Below are 15,867 nucleotides of genomic sequence, written 5' to 3' on the forward strand. Positions count from 1 at the left end.
AAAAGGGCCAAGTCACCTTCCCCAATGATCAATGCTTGGATAAATTGCCCAATAAAAAATCTTTATTTTGAAAAGGGACAACGTGCGAAAGCCTGTCGTTCAGGGTTTTTTTTTTTTGTTTTTTTTGTTTTTTTAATTTTAAAAAAATCCTGCATAGTTGGTTTTCCCAGAGTTGGACGTTTTCAACCCGCCTGGTACCTATCATCTTGCCTTTTTACCTGGGTCAGGGAAAGGGAAAACAGTTTCCATCCTTCTCTATCCTATCTTTGTTTGGGGATAGACCGTACACCCGTTTCAGATTTTTATCTAACTCCAACACCTGCTCTATATCTTGTCATTGTCGTGTTTGTTTATCTTCAATGATCTCTATATAAAAAATTTGTAAATAAACATGCCCTATGGCACACGTGTTTACACGTGTAAAAAGAGGAGAAAACTCTAATATCCACATGTAAAAAGTCATGGAACAAAAATGAATATCACAACTTTGAAAAAGAACAAAATAGGAAACGCAAAACATTTCATGCTCACAACCCTTCTCTAGCCAATAATAAAAACATTAAAATGTCAGTTAAAACCCAGACAGACACAGCCAAAGTGACCATCCTGTCCACCATGGGAGACCTGGTGGTTAAAGACATCAAATCAATGGCCTTGGGTAACACACTCTTCAACTCCAGGAATGTGCAGATTTCTTATTTCAGGCCAAGGTCACTCTTCCACCAATGATCTAGATGCACATTGGATAAATCTGTCCAATGAAAATGCTTTATTTTGCCAAGTGACAAACCTGTTGCTGAATGCCATGTCGTTCAGGGTTTTTTGCTTTTGTTTTTTTTGTTTTTTTAATTTTAAAAATATCCTGCATAGTTGGGTTTTCCCAGAGTTGGACAGTTTTCACCAAGCCGTGGATACCATCATCATCATTGCCTTTTTCACCCTGGGTCAGGGAACAGGCAACAGACAGTTTCCATCCTTCTCTATCCTATCATTTGTTTGGGCATAGACCTGTACACTGTTCATGTTGATATTGTTACTCCATGTTATAAAGGACGCCATGATGATCCTTTCTCCGCGTTGTTCCCATCCTCTCAGTGACTTCTGGGCAAATTTGCTTAGAATTATTCCTATTCCCTGTGTATGAATCCCGTCCCCTCTCCCTGAATATAAAATCTTCGCCCCAGACTTGAGGTGTTTCTGTCCGGATTGCATCCAGTGGATTTCGCTTACTCCATGTATATGCAGCCTGTACCTTATCTCTGTCAGAACTTGAGCTTTTTCCTGCTTCATACATGGTGCGAACGTTCCACGACGCAATTCGAAGCTGCTTGTTTGGATATAATAAGGCTTAATCAATTCACCACAACTCCAATAGACTCACCAATATAAATGTTGACGTTGTCTCGGATCGTCTGGTCTTCCTCCAGATCTTCCAGGAAGTCATTGTAGTCCCTGAAAAAAAAACAAACCAAGATTAGATCAAATTTGTTTTTTAAATACATAATTTCCCCCCCCCCCCCCCTGTCAAACAACAACAAAAAACAACCAAAAACAAAAGCGACTACACTAACCATCAAAATAAATTTAAATGAAAACGTCAGTCAAACCAGACCAGCCTAGTTGATATTGTAACATTTTGTTGCTGCTATCAGTGTTGAAAAAAATAGTTACCATAACTAAATTGACAAGACACCAACCTACCCTAAGCAAGTTCTATGTAAATGTTGCTGCTCAAAGCTTGAAGAAATAAATAACAATGTGAAATTGAATGTAAGCTTCTATTTAATATACGAAAATAGATAAAATGGACGTTTCCGGTTTCCCCTTTATCAACAAAATAGGAGGAATGAAACACTACAAACGAATGAGATAATGTGGTAGTGGCATTGTTATATTCAATTTCACATGGTTATTAATTTCTTCGAGCTTGGAGCAGCAACATTTACAAAATTCAAGAGGCAAAGTTACCCCAGTTGGCGTGTCTCATTCCATTTGAATTGTTGATGAAATGTCAAACATTTAAGATCTATATTTCCTTTTCAAATCTTGCCGTTTAAGGCAAACACATTTACTTTTATGATTTCGGAGGTTAAATTGGAAATGTTTGTTATTTTCTCTGATCTGGCCACAGCATCATGTAACAAGTAGGACGAGACATGATGCCTGTTAGGCGATATTACATTTTTCTCGGACAGAGACAATGTTAACGACCAGGTACTCATTTTACACCCAAGTACGGTGAGAGAATATGAGTAAAGAGCCTTCCCCAAGGACTCAACTATGCATTGAGTGAGGCTCAAACCCAGGATAATTTACTTAATTCAATTAACCAGTTAACTGCTGTGGTATAGAAAGACACAGATTTTAAAGTTTGGCCAGAAAGCTCGTCCTTCAAATATCGATCGATTTAAATGACCCTCATCTTGGCAAAAACTCTCAAACCTGGAAATTCACAAAGTCTTCCTCAAGCCCCAGGTTTAAGAGTTTTTGCCAAGACGAGGGTCATTGAAATCAATCAATACTTGAAGGATGAGTTGAATTCCCCCATCGATCCATTGTGCGGCTATGTGGTCTAGTGGTATGACACTCGCTTTCGGATCGGAAGATCCTGGGTTCGAGTCCCACGCTCGGCGCATAGTTGAATCCTTGGAAAAGGCTCTTTACTCATATTCTCTCACCATACTCAGGTGTAAAATGAGTACCTGGTCATTAACAGCGTTGTCTTTGTCAGAAAAATTGTAATATCGCCTAACAGGCGTCATGTCCGGTCCTACATGTTAAATGTTGCTGTTGACCAGGGACCCCTTGTAAAGCGCTTTGAGCACATTTAGTGGATGTTGCTCTATATAAAGCTCAATAATCGGCCCACTCACCTGTTGGCACTTTCCGTCTCAATGTCTTCGGCACCGTCAAACCGCTTCAGCTTCCAGTTTCTACGTTTAATTCTCTTGGTTCTGTCAAACACTTTCTTCACAATCATCTAATGAGGGACAAAAAAACATCAATAAAATTAGGACAACCGACTCCTATTTTTATGAAGACGATACACAAGAACAAAATGAGGGAAAGACAAGAGAAAACATAAGAGTAGAGGGGGGGAAGAGGTGGAGGAGATTATGTTAATGACAACGGTGATAAACAAAACCATTGTAACTAAAAATAGAATGTCTCTAAAGTTGTCACTTCATATCTTAGATTTAAATGGGATAAGATTTCTGAAAAAGACTCGTCTTCACCACAGGACTGTCAAGGAATGAGTTGTATAATAAGGGGAATATTAAAAAACAAGTATTATCATTATTATTATTACTATTATTAATAATAATAATAATAATAATAAAATAATAATAATAATAATATATAAATAATATAATATAATAATAATAATAATAATAAAATAATAATAATAATAAAATAAAATAATAATAATAAATAATAATAATAATAATAAAATAAAATATAATAATAATAATAATAATAATAATATAATAAAATAATAATAATAAAATAATAATAATAATAATAATAATAAATAAAAAAATAATAAAAATAATAATAATAATAATAATAAAATAATAATAATAATAAATAATAATAAAATAATAAATAAAAAATAATAATAATAATATAATATATAATAAATAATTAATAATAATAATAATAATAATATATAATAATATAAATATAATAATAATAATAATAATAATAATACATAATAATAATAAATAATAATAAATAATAATAACATCAACATAAAAACCCTGAATAAACAAACTACGTAGATAAAACATAACTTGACTAAAAAAAAACAAAGAGACGTCAGCACACACACACACACACACATACACACACTGCCACAAAGGAGACCGAGCCACACAGTATCCACAACTCACCACATCGGGGATTCTGTCTCCTTTCATCCTGTCAAAGTTTTCATGGTTGACATTCGTGTTGGTGAAATCGTATCTATGATCAGAATTAGAAGCAAAAACTTACACATAACATAAATCCAAACTTTTAACCAATAGATTCTTTGACCAATCAAATTACAGGATTTGTGACACACACTCAAGCCCATTACAGCTGGTTGTTTACAAACAATAGAATGAAGAAAGTTGACATTACTCTACTTTTTGTTTTTGCTTTTCAAACAATATTTGTGTGATTAGTTCTCACAAGATTAGCTTAATCAGACTATAAATGTCAAAAGGTTAAACATGGTTTTCTGTGATGGTACGACTCAATCATTTCTTTATTTCTGATATCTAACAACACCCAGTGTCAAATCCAGCCCTTCATCAAAATCAAAATAAAATTCAAGGATAAACATTCCACGAAAAAGGAATCTTAAAAGGTCTTAACACTCAAAACAACTCTATGATGGTGATGATGGTGACAATAATAATGGAAATGATGATCACAATCAAGACTCACCCCAAGACGGTGTCTCCAGTCTTCAACAGATGACCGAGGTGAGATCGACAGTGGAACTGCTGGTCGTTGACTCCAAGGTCACTCATTCGTGCCACATAAACATCCACTAAAGCATGCTGGGGGTTTTCACAGGGGAAGAGAGGAGGAAGAGAGAGAGAGAAAGAGCAAAAGAAATAACAAAAGATAAGACAAAATATAATAATAAGCCTAGCGCTAAAAGTACTTAAGTCACAGGAAGTTAGTTTTGAAAAAATGGATGTTGGATTAGGTTGTATTAAAAATAAATTATGCCTTTTCCGCCACGACATCACAGCCTAGGCATTCCACAAAGGAATATAGATAACTCATCAAACAAGATGTCTGATGTCAACATGAATCACCCATGTTGTCACAGTGAGCAAATTGGGGGTTTATAAACTTGCCCAAGGATAAAAAAGAAAGTGCCTGAAGCGGGGCTCGAACCCGGGTCCTTCCGGGTCACGGTGCAATGCCTTATCCACTCTGCCACTTCGCCCCCCTTAGGTTGTATAGATTATATAAAAAATAAAATTGTAGTATTGAGATAGGGGACTTGGATTGTGATTATCATGGAAATAATTGGTGAGTGTGGACTACTGAGGTGATTATGCTTTAAGTTTCACTTATGAGCTACAAATCCACCATAAACTTCAAATATAAATGGACCTATATGTTTATTTGAAGGCGATAATCGACTCCACTTCAGTTCATCTCAATCCAGACATTTACATTTTAATTACTTGAAGAAAAAAAATACTCATAACATTTGGTAAGGGTCTGAAATCATCCCTACTAACCGGCATGCAATCCAAGTATCCATAATTCAAATAATATAACAAAGACCAAAACAATCTTGATCATTTATATTGGTAATAAAATCATCTCTGGTAAAATTGATATACCAGTAAAAGCTGAAAATGGTCAATGAAAGATGGACGACTTTCTTTGAAAATGGAAAAAATAACGCAATATAAGGGGTCCTACATAATATAGAATAAACCAAAAAAAATGGACTCACTTACTCATTATTATTACTATCAACATTACAATCTTTATCCCACCTAAAAATTTTTTTTTTTTTTAATTGAGCTTTATATAGCGCAATATCCACTAAATGTGCTCAAAGCACTTTACAAGGGGTCCATGGTCAACAGCAACATTAACATGTAGGATGGGACATAACGCCTGTTAGGCGATATTACAATTTTTCGGACAAAGACAACTCTGTTAACGGCCAGGTACTCATTTTACATCTGAGTATGGTGAGAGAATGTGAGTAAAGAGCCTTTTGCAAGGACACAATTATGACTATGCGCCGAGCACGAGGCTCGAACCCAGGACCTTCCGATCCGAAAGCGAGTGTCATACCACTAGACCACATAGCCGCACCTACCTTGGTAGACATCCTGGGCCTGTGTTGTCTTTCCCTATCTGGCACGTGTTCCACCTCCATCACCATGTATTCTATCAACTGCTTGGGAGACACCAGGGAGGGGAATGGCTGTCTCCAGTACTGGGCTCCACTCATCTCAGCCCCTGTGGAAATAAATGGAAGATGACGTCATTCGGGTAAGTTTCATTAGTTTTATACAGCCGGTTCGGTGATTAGTTCTCACTAGAGTCTCTCAATCAGACTATAAACCTTAAAGGTTATATTTAGATTTATGTGTTGATACAATTGATCTGGCAGGCATAACTGGTGAGTATTTTACTGAAACACATACAATCATCATAACAATGATAATAATAGTGAAATAAAAACTTTTTTTAAAAATGAGCTTTCATTTTGCACAATATCTACTAAATAAATAATATTTTTTTACAACAAACTTGAGCATTTCTCTAGTAATATAGTGCGAATCCACTTAATGTGCTCAACATGCTCTACAAAGGCATCCCAAGTCAACAACAACACTTGCTGTGTAGGACACAAGACAACTTACATTGCAACGTGAAAGGGTCAATGATGGAGATACTTTGGTTCACCCGAGTGACGATGACCAAGGGGCTGATGCCACCCAGCTGATGAGCCAACTTGGCTGGAAGGCAGATGATATTGTCCTGGCGAAAAAGATTTTTTTGGAAAAACATTGGCTTTACGGTACAATGCTGACCCCAAACCTATTTTTTATGTGCGGCTATGTGGTCTCGTGATATGACACTCGCTTTCAGATCGGAAGGTCCTGGGTTCAAACCTCGCGCTCTGCGCATAGTTGAGTCCTTGGAAAAGGCTCTTTACTCACATTCTCTCACTGTACTCAGGTATAAAATGAGTACCTGGCAGTTAACAATGTTGTATTTGTCCGCAAAATTGTAATATCGCCTAACAGGTGGCATGTCCTGTTCTACACGTTAAATGTTGCTGTTGACCAGGGACCCTTGTAAAGCGCTTTGAGCACATTTAGTGGATATTGTATTATATAAAGCTCAATTATTTTTATATCTTTTTAAAGAATAGACAGATGATTATTATTACTTGAGAGTATCAAGACAGATTTAAAATTACTTCATCATTTGAGATTTTATACAGGACAATATCCACTAAACATGCTCAAAGCGCTTTACAAGGGATCCCTAGCCAACAGCAACAATTAACATCTAGGATGAGACATGACGCCTGTTAGGCGATTTTATAATTTTTATTTCGGACAGCTGTTAATTGCCAAGTACTCGTTTTACACATGAGTACAGTGAGAGAATGTAAGTAAAGAACCTTTTCCAAGGACTCAACTATGCACTGCTCAGGAATTGAACCCAGGACCTCCTGATCCGAATGCGAGTCTCTTACCACTAGACCACATAGCCGCACAAAACAAAACAAAATAATAAATAAATAAACTAGGGCAATTATAAAGTGCAATATCCACTAAACGTGCTCAAAGTGCTTCATAAGGGCTCCCTAGCCAACAGCAAACCTTAACATGAGTTACAATTTTTTTTCAGACTGAGACAACACTGTTGACTGAAAGGTACTCATTTTACACCTGTGTGTAAGGTGAGAGGAGTAAAGAGCCTTTTTGACACACAATCTTACACTTGTTTTATACGCTTGCCAACTTCAATTTAAGAAAAAGTGTTAAGACTGTGTGTCAAAAAGGTTAAGATTCTGATAAAAAGTGTTGAATCTAAAAAAGGAACCCCTCTGTCATCTCACTTGAAGTAAACTTGAAAATAAAACAATGAAACAAACCACTTGAACTTATCAAACAACAGTTGTTAAAATAAATATGACAGAAAACATGGACAATGTCCAGAAAACCTTATGAGTTATGAGTTGTTTTTTCGATGACTACTATGTTACTAGTCTGCATCTGTGTGAGTGTGTCTATGTCAATATTGTATTGTTATAAATGTGTAACCAAATGACAAATTGCCATTTTTTGAGGACAATAAAGATTTATTATTATTATCATTATTATTATTATTATTATTATTATTATCATTATTATGAGAAAAAGTCAAAACAGTTTTTTGTATTAAAATGTCAAGATTTGATTATCATGGAAAAAACGTACAATCTGAGAAAAAAAACATACAATCTTATAAAGGTGAAACAAACAAACGTACAAATAAGGGGACCAAATATTTGGCATACACATGGCAGCCCTGAATAGCACACAGAGCTATAACAATAATACAGTACTCTTATCGAGACCATAAAGCGGTTTACAATATCATCACTGATGTCTGACAATAAACTGTCACTCACTTTGCATATCGGGATGATTTCCAAGGAAAAGGCATATTTGTAGGTGAATTTGTTGCTTCTGATGTCGTGGGAAACGAGTTCTCTGCCAGTCGACAGTCTGGATGGGAATTTCAAATATAGAGGTGATATCTCAATTAGTAATAGTAATAATAATAATAATAATAATAATAATAATAATAATAACAATAATAATAATTAATATTATAATATTAATAATAAAACATAGTTTTCCTACAGTATAACAATCTCAACTATTGAATACAACTCATGATTTGTTTTCTTTTGTGTCCAAAGACTTGCATTTTGACGTCATTTTTTGGTCAGTGTCAGACTATAAACTAATGATGGCTACGCTCATGCACACCTTGGCAGATTTCTATCCCCACACCAGTGCCTGCTCCCTAATTTGTCCCATAGGTCTCCAACTCAAAATTCTGAAAAGAGGAGGAACTTTACGTGCAGCACCGACTGACCAGTTGTTATAACAAATCTCAGCCAAAAGCTTCAACAAATGGAAACCCTGTGGCTACACGTCCACACTGTGTACATAAAATTTGAAAATAAAATGGTTAGGTAGGGGTAAGTGAGGGAGGAGAGGTAGGGGGAAAGTTACTAGGAGTCACTCCCCCCCCCCAACCCATTTAGAGGGGGCCACAGCAGAGAAAACAGGGATAGTGGAAAATAGTGACCTGTGCTAAAAACTAAAAATGTGCCAACTTTAAAATTAAGATTAGTAAGAAATATAAAAATGTCTTACTTGCAAGGCACGTGAGCCGACAGGAAATCCACCAGTTTTCTAGCATCGTCTTGTTTTGTGAAGAAGAAATCCAGGCCATCTGAAATGTCACCACAAAAACCAGTCAGGTGAAGAAATCAAACAGTATCTAAATAATCCCTGTCGTATTCGGGGGAAAACAACGTAAATTAAAAATTTGGGCCAGAAAACTTGTCCTTTAATTATTGATCGATTAAAATAACCCTCATTTTAGCAAAACTCTCAAACCCAGGACATCACAATGTCTTCAATGAATTACCAGGTTTGAAAGTTTTTTTTTCCATTTTAATCGATCAATATTTGAAGGACGAGTTTTCTGTTCGAAATTTTAAATACATGTTTTTTCAAAAGTACTACATCATCCGCATACATCATGTTCCATGGTGCCTCTTGCCGAATGTGTGTTGTGAGAACATCCATTACTATTGCAAACAGCAGTGGGCTGAGAGCAGATCCCTGGTGTAATCCAACTCTTACATTAAATGGATCAGTTGAGCCAACAGCTGTCCTCACCAGTTTTGTTTCCTTTGTAATATCTTGGATGACTTTTATATATTTCTCTGTTACCCCCTTTGCTCTTAGGCAGTACCACATCTTCTCTTTGTACCCTATCATACGCTTTCTCCAGGTCAATGAACACACGATGTAACTCTCTTTGCTTTTCTTTATCTCTGCGGTCACTTTTAGGGCAAATATAGCATCTGTTGTACTTTTACCAGTAACAAATCCAAACTGTTCTTTACTTATGTCTACATCTTTTCTAATCCTCTTATCGATTACTCTTTGCCATATCTTCATTGTATGGCTCATTAACTTGATGCCCCTATAGTTGCCACATTCTTGAACATCTTTAATTTTGTATATGGGAATCAACGTACTTTTTGTCCATTCTTCTGGCATTTTCTCTTTCTGTAAGATGTCGTTGAATAACCATACCAGGAAATTTAACCCTTCATCTCCAAGTGATTTCCAGACTTCTGCTGGTATCTCGTCTGGTCCAACTGCTTTCCCCCTTTTCATCTTGCACACTGCATCTCACATCTCGTTCTTGCTTATCTCATCTACTATCTTCTCTTTAGCTTGTATAGCTGCACTTCTCCTCTCCCTGTCATTCTCTTCATTCATGAGGTGTTCGTTGTATGTTTTCCGTCTTGCTCGGATCTCTTCATCTTCATTTGCCCAATATTCTTCCATTCTCGTCTTTGATCATCTTAATATGTTGTATATCTCTCTTATTCTTGTCCCTCTGTTTCGTTATTCTGAAAATATTTGTCTGGCCTTCTTTACTCTTTAATTGCTCATACATATCTTTGTATGTCTCAGACTTTGCTTTTTACTTCTTTCTTTGCCTATTTATATTCATCTACTTTCATAGCATCCCTGTTTGTCTACATGTTCTTCCCTCTTTTTCTTTATTGCGTCTTGGACTTCTTCATTCCACCACCATGTTTCTTTTCCAGCTTTTCTCTTCCCGAGTTCACCCCTAGCACTTCTTTGGCCACTTCACGGATTGTATCAGCAGTTCTTTTCCATTCGTTTGGGAAATCAATTCCTAGTCTTTCTTTCATCGCTGTAGCAAATATTTCACTTTGCTCTTCCTCTTTTAGCCAACAACATAAACAATAAAAATCTGAATACATCACTTGAAATCCAGACAGACTACAGAGAAATATTTAGCCAGACCGGGTTCCACGTTTGGTATTTTGTTCTTTTTTTAAAAGCTTTTCTTTTCATCTTTGGTCATCACTTTTCAACCCACAGCTTCCAACAGCCTCCTGTCACTTTGACTAAAACTTTTAAAAGTTACACATAGGTCTGTGTGTTGGCTACCATTGGATGATGAAACTGGTGAGAGAGAGAGTGAGGAGGACCACAAGCTTTCCGTCTCATAGCTTGTTACAGGAAAATAATATAATGTGGAGTATGATGAGGATGGTGATGGTGTTATAGGGGAATGGTGAAAGTGAAGGATTGTTACGGAAATATTAGGAAGGTTGTTGTGGTGATGATGATGATGATGTTGATGCCGATGACTACAATGTTACTAGTGTGCATATATAAGAGTGTGTCTATGTCAATATATTGCATTGTTATAAATGTGTAACCAAATGACAAATTGCCACTATTTTGAGGACAATAAAGATATATTATTATTATCATTATTATTATTATTTGCCTGATCAGCACACAATCCACATTGAACCTACCTGCCATTGGCTTGATGTTCACAGTACTTTTGTGTGCCCTGTGTTTCAGCATCAACTGTTCCAGGTAGAAAAACGTTTTCTTGTGGTCACACTGAGACGGAATGGATTGAATATTTTGAAAATTAAAAATATGGGGAGTAAATGGGTTAAAGGGGGGGGGGGGGGGGGGGGGATCAAAAACAAGAGAGGATAAAAGAGGGATGAGAGACAAAAAGAGGATAAAAGAGGGATGAGAGACAAAGAGAGGATAAAAGAGGGATGAGATACAAGAGATGATAAAAGAGGGATGAGAGACAAGAGAAGATAAAGTCTCAATTAGCAAATAAAAATTGGAGGAAATAAGCACAGAAAACAAGAACAAAATGGCGCAAGCAGATTACAAATTGATGACTTGTCATTTTTATCTCAACATCCACCAAAACTGATAATCAAATAGAATAATGAAAGACAATTTGACACAGCAAACAAATGTAACCCAAAATGGCTCATTGAAGTGACATGTAGAGAAGCTTTTAAAAAATCACATTGGGGTAAATAAGGAAACAAAAAACAAAAAGGTTTAATAATAAAGACCAAATCAGAATTTTAAAAAAATGTAATACAAAAATCTCAGATCTAAAACAATGATGAGTATTTTGACGAAACAATTTACAACCATTTGAATGGATTTCAAGATTGCTGAGGATGAAAATAACTCACCTTCTGTCTCACTTGTACAATGGCCCTCCAGATATCTTTGGCTTCCACCCTTCACAGTAATGATTCTATACCACAAACTCTATCAACTCACCTTCTGTCTCATTTGTACAATGGCCCTCCAGAAATCTTTGGCTTCCACCCTTCACAGTAATGATTCTATACCACAAACTCTATCAACTCACCTTCTGTCTCATTTGTACAATGGCCCTCCAGAAATCTTTGGCTTCCACCCTTCACAGTAATGATTCTTTTCCACAAACTCTATCAACTCACCTTCTGTCTCACTTGGACAATGGCCCTCCAGAAATCTTTGGCTTCCACCCTTCACAGTAATTATTCTATACCACAAACTCTATCAACTCACCTTCTGTCTCACTTGGACAATGGCCCTCCAGAAATCTTTGGCTTCCACCCTTCACAGTAATGATTCTATACCACAAACTCTATCAACTCACCTTCTGTCTCACTTGTACAATGGCCCTCCAGATATCTTTGGCTTCCACCCTTCACAGTAATGATTCTATACCACAAACTCTATCAACTCACCTTCTGTCTCACTTGTACAATGGCCCTCCAAAAATCTTTGGCTTCCACCCTTCACAGTAATGATTCTATACCACAAACTCTATCAACTCACCTTCTGTCTCACTTGTACAATGGCCCTCCAGATATCTTTGGTTTCCACCCTTCACAGTAATGATTCTATACCACAAACTCTATCAACTCACCTTCTGTCTCACTTGTACAATGGCCCTCCAGAAATCTTTGGCTTCCACTCGGTGACAATCTTCACAGTAATGATTCTGGACCACAAACTCTACAACGAAGACTTGCTGCAGCACTGCTCCATTCATCACCTACGACAAACAAATCAGGGAGTTTCTGGGATGGTTCTTTCTATATTGTAAGTTCAATGTTTCACACACAACTAGTCAGATATTCATCTAACAAATACTACTTTACATTTAAATTAAAATATTATAAAAATAATCCTAGTCAAAAATGATTCTTGATATCACCAACTAAAAAAGTTTTAAAATAATTAACAAAGAAAACAAAATTGGGCCTTTATATAGAGCAATATCCACTTCAAGTGCTCAAAGTCCTTTACATGGATCTCTAGCCAACTGCAACACTTATTATATAGAACGAGACACGAGGCCTGTACTGTAAGACATTAATACAATTGTTTCTGAAAGAGACAACATCGTTAATGAAAAGTCTACTCATTTTACAGCAGAGTAAAGTGAGAAAATGTGAGTTAAGAGCCTTTTTTAAGCACTCAATTATCTGCTGCTCAATACAGGACTCAAACCTTGTACCATCCCATCCACAGGTGAGTGTCATACCACCAGACCATATAGCCATTTTGAGGTGATTTATAAGATACACTATATTTTATAAGAACATCTCTTCGCCTTATTATTATCTTAACAGTCTTCTTTATCAAACACACTGAGTGACTCCATCACACTGAATATTACAGTTGATAAAAAAAATTAAAAATTTATAAATACAAAGGTCAAAGTTCTCCAATTGTTTTCAAACAATAACTTATCTCACCTCTTTCTGTACCGTTAATTTAACCTTTATTCTCATGGAGTGAGGCTCTGTCCACACAAAACCTGCATCTACCAGCTTCACCTGTCAATCAAAAAATTGGATAAAAATTTGTTGCAATGTTTAGCAGGGACCTCAAACAGATAAAATGTCAATATTAAATAGATTCAGTGGAAAACCTTCTGTCTCTAAGATCAATGGCACAAGACAGTGAAAGGTGGAATGTCCTCACACAGAGGATAGAAGACGTGGCCCAGATAACCCAATCATGTGACACATGTGTGTAGCAATCGAGTCTCCCTTTGACAGGGATTAACAAAGACACGATGAAGAGTTGCAGCTGATTTTGGTTACCTGCGTTCATATTCTATAAACTGTGATCTAATTGGCTACTTCAAAACCTTCTGTTTTAAATTATACATAAAGGATAAGAAAAAAAGTGGCAATTACAGAAAAATCATCACATTCATAGAGATACAGCCATCATCTTTAAAATGCGTACCGTGGAGAGGGCTTTGAGTTTTTTCAGACAGATTGACAAAAGTTCTCTCGATTCCAACTCGGCCTTGATCCACTGGTTTGGGGGCATCTGGTATCTGGTGGAAATTAATTATTGTGAATAATTACAAACTGTATGTTTTGTTTTAAGGACAAAGTATTTATACTTAATTTTATGAAAAACAAATTATTTCAAATCCTTGGTCATGTATGACAATATATTTTTTTTATTTCTCAAGTGGCGAGGAGACCTCGTTTTAATCAGAAGTGTATTGCATCAACTTTATATTCACGGGTCTCGCCGCGCTCCTTTACTGCCATCTTGAAAACCCCGGAGTAATGACACCCCTCAAAAACAACAATTTCCTTTTTTTTTTCATTTCGCCCCCATGCCGATTTAAATTCAACACTTGTCATGATAAACAATAATTTTAAATCTTTAAAAAAACTGAAATAGAAAAATAAAACATAAGGCTAGACCTCATTTTTAAAACCACCAAAAATCTTTCGTTTATTTGAAAACTTTAACAAATTTGTATGGAGGAGATGAAATGCATAAAAATGAAAATAGGTATTTCTTTAAAGAAAAAATATTTATGACCATTGCCAACAAAAAAATTTAAGGATTCGGAGATTCTAAACTATAGATTAAAAACAAAAAACAAAATAAATTCTATCTTTTATAATGATGAATGAAAAACAAAGTCAAAGCACCCAGAAATTATTTGTATTAATTCCAAATCGGCGAGTTCAGCAACAGCAGATGCTGTCATTCAATCACGACTGACTTGAAGACTTTACTAGCACAAAGACTCACGGATGCCATGAAGCAACAATAAATTATTGTCAAGCAGAGTGTGTTCAACAATCATCAGTAAATGACTCAAGATATCGTGCCTTGTACTTGTACAAAACCAGTTATAAATAAACCTGGATCTTATATCTTTTGTAAATGTTTTAAACAATAACCAAATTTAAAAAATCACTTGCCTTGAACAACCTCTACAGTAACACAGGGCAGATGTCTTGGGAATATCGGCTGTGATATCCACATCTGATCTCAGACAGTTGACACACATGTTGGTTGGGTTGGGCTCTATCGCCAGCCCACATCGACAACACGCACTGAAAATGAAAAACAATTATAAAAATAATTGGGGAGCATGGAAAAAATACAAATCGCTAAGTCGTTTTTTTTTTTGTTTGTTTTGTTTTTTTAATTCATTGAAATTAAATCAAATAAATGTTCCTTAACTTAAAATAAAGCTCAGCAAATTAACAACAGTTTATTGACATTATGCATGGTATAGATATTCAGACTGATGCCTGAAATTGACAACCATCCAAATACAAAGTCATTGTTGATAATTGATAAACTAAAATGCCAGAATAAATATTAAATTGTTAGACGTAAGAGTGACAGTCAGTCAGAGTCGGCTGTAATCGTAATAAAAATGTGGACGGTGATAAAATACTAACATCAGACATAAACTATCCTGCTTCCCATCGCTTTCGTCTGTTTTAAGATACTCCATTTTATTTATATTTCTCTTCCTTTTAAATCAATTTCAGGAAACAATTGAACATTCATTCCTTTCCAAAATCCTCTCTTCTCCGACAGTCTAGCAGAACGAGCGTGATCAATGTTTACATCCACGACAACGATGGGTAACTATCGATATCAATACTTGGTAAGTATTTTTTTTTAAATCGGAATTTGATAAGTAGGCTACTAAATTTTGAGTACAATCCAACATCCAAAATCAAGTTTTAAAAATATTCACATTTCTACTCACTCCTCTTTCCCCCCCCCTCTCTCTCTCTCTCTCTCTCTCTCTCTCTCTCTCTCTCTCTCTCTCTCTCTCTCTCTCTCTCTCTCTCAAATATAATAATAATAATAATAAAATAATAATAATAATAAATAATAATAATAATAATAATAATAATAATAATAATAATATAATAAT

The 15,867-nt window shown here is 35.7% G+C and overlaps 1 protein-coding gene across 1 annotated transcript in view; it reads right to left on the reverse strand.

Moving 5' to 3' along the window:
* Positions 1 to 15,583, reverse strand: part of LOC144956477 (60S ribosomal export protein NMD3-like) — a 20,146-nt gene extending 4,563 nt beyond the window's left edge. Inside the window, exons 1-14 of the mRNA XM_078887003.1 lie at positions 15,380 to 15,583; positions 14,891 to 15,025; positions 13,905 to 13,998; positions 13,406 to 13,486; positions 12,571 to 12,699; positions 11,144 to 11,234; positions 8,919 to 8,997; positions 8,162 to 8,258; positions 6,396 to 6,513; positions 5,846 to 5,988; positions 4,435 to 4,550; positions 3,894 to 3,966; positions 2,874 to 2,980; positions 1,382 to 1,452 (exon numbers count right to left, since the gene is read on the reverse strand). Coding sequence (XP_078743129.1) covers positions 1,382 to 1,452; positions 2,874 to 2,980; positions 3,894 to 3,966; positions 4,435 to 4,550; positions 5,846 to 5,988; positions 6,396 to 6,513; positions 8,162 to 8,258; positions 8,919 to 8,997; positions 11,144 to 11,234; positions 12,571 to 12,699; positions 13,406 to 13,486; positions 13,905 to 13,998; positions 14,891 to 15,025; positions 15,380 to 15,435 — 1,390 coding nt within the window. The 5' untranslated portion in view covers positions 15,436 to 15,583. The remainder of the gene's footprint in view (positions 1 to 1,381; positions 1,453 to 2,873; positions 2,981 to 3,893; positions 3,967 to 4,434; positions 4,551 to 5,845; positions 5,989 to 6,395; positions 6,514 to 8,161; positions 8,259 to 8,918; positions 8,998 to 11,143; positions 11,235 to 12,570; positions 12,700 to 13,405; positions 13,487 to 13,904; positions 13,999 to 14,890; positions 15,026 to 15,379) is intronic.
* Between the last annotated feature and the right edge of the window lie 284 nt (positions 15,584 to 15,867).

This window comes from Berghia stephanieae, chromosome 11, assembly GCF_034508935.2.
Source record: "Berghia stephanieae isolate SIO BIC M18660-M18661 chromosome 11, UCSD_Bste_1.3, whole genome shotgun sequence".
Taxonomy (NCBI): Eukaryota; Metazoa; Mollusca; class Gastropoda; order Nudibranchia; family Aeolidiidae; genus Berghia; species Berghia stephanieae.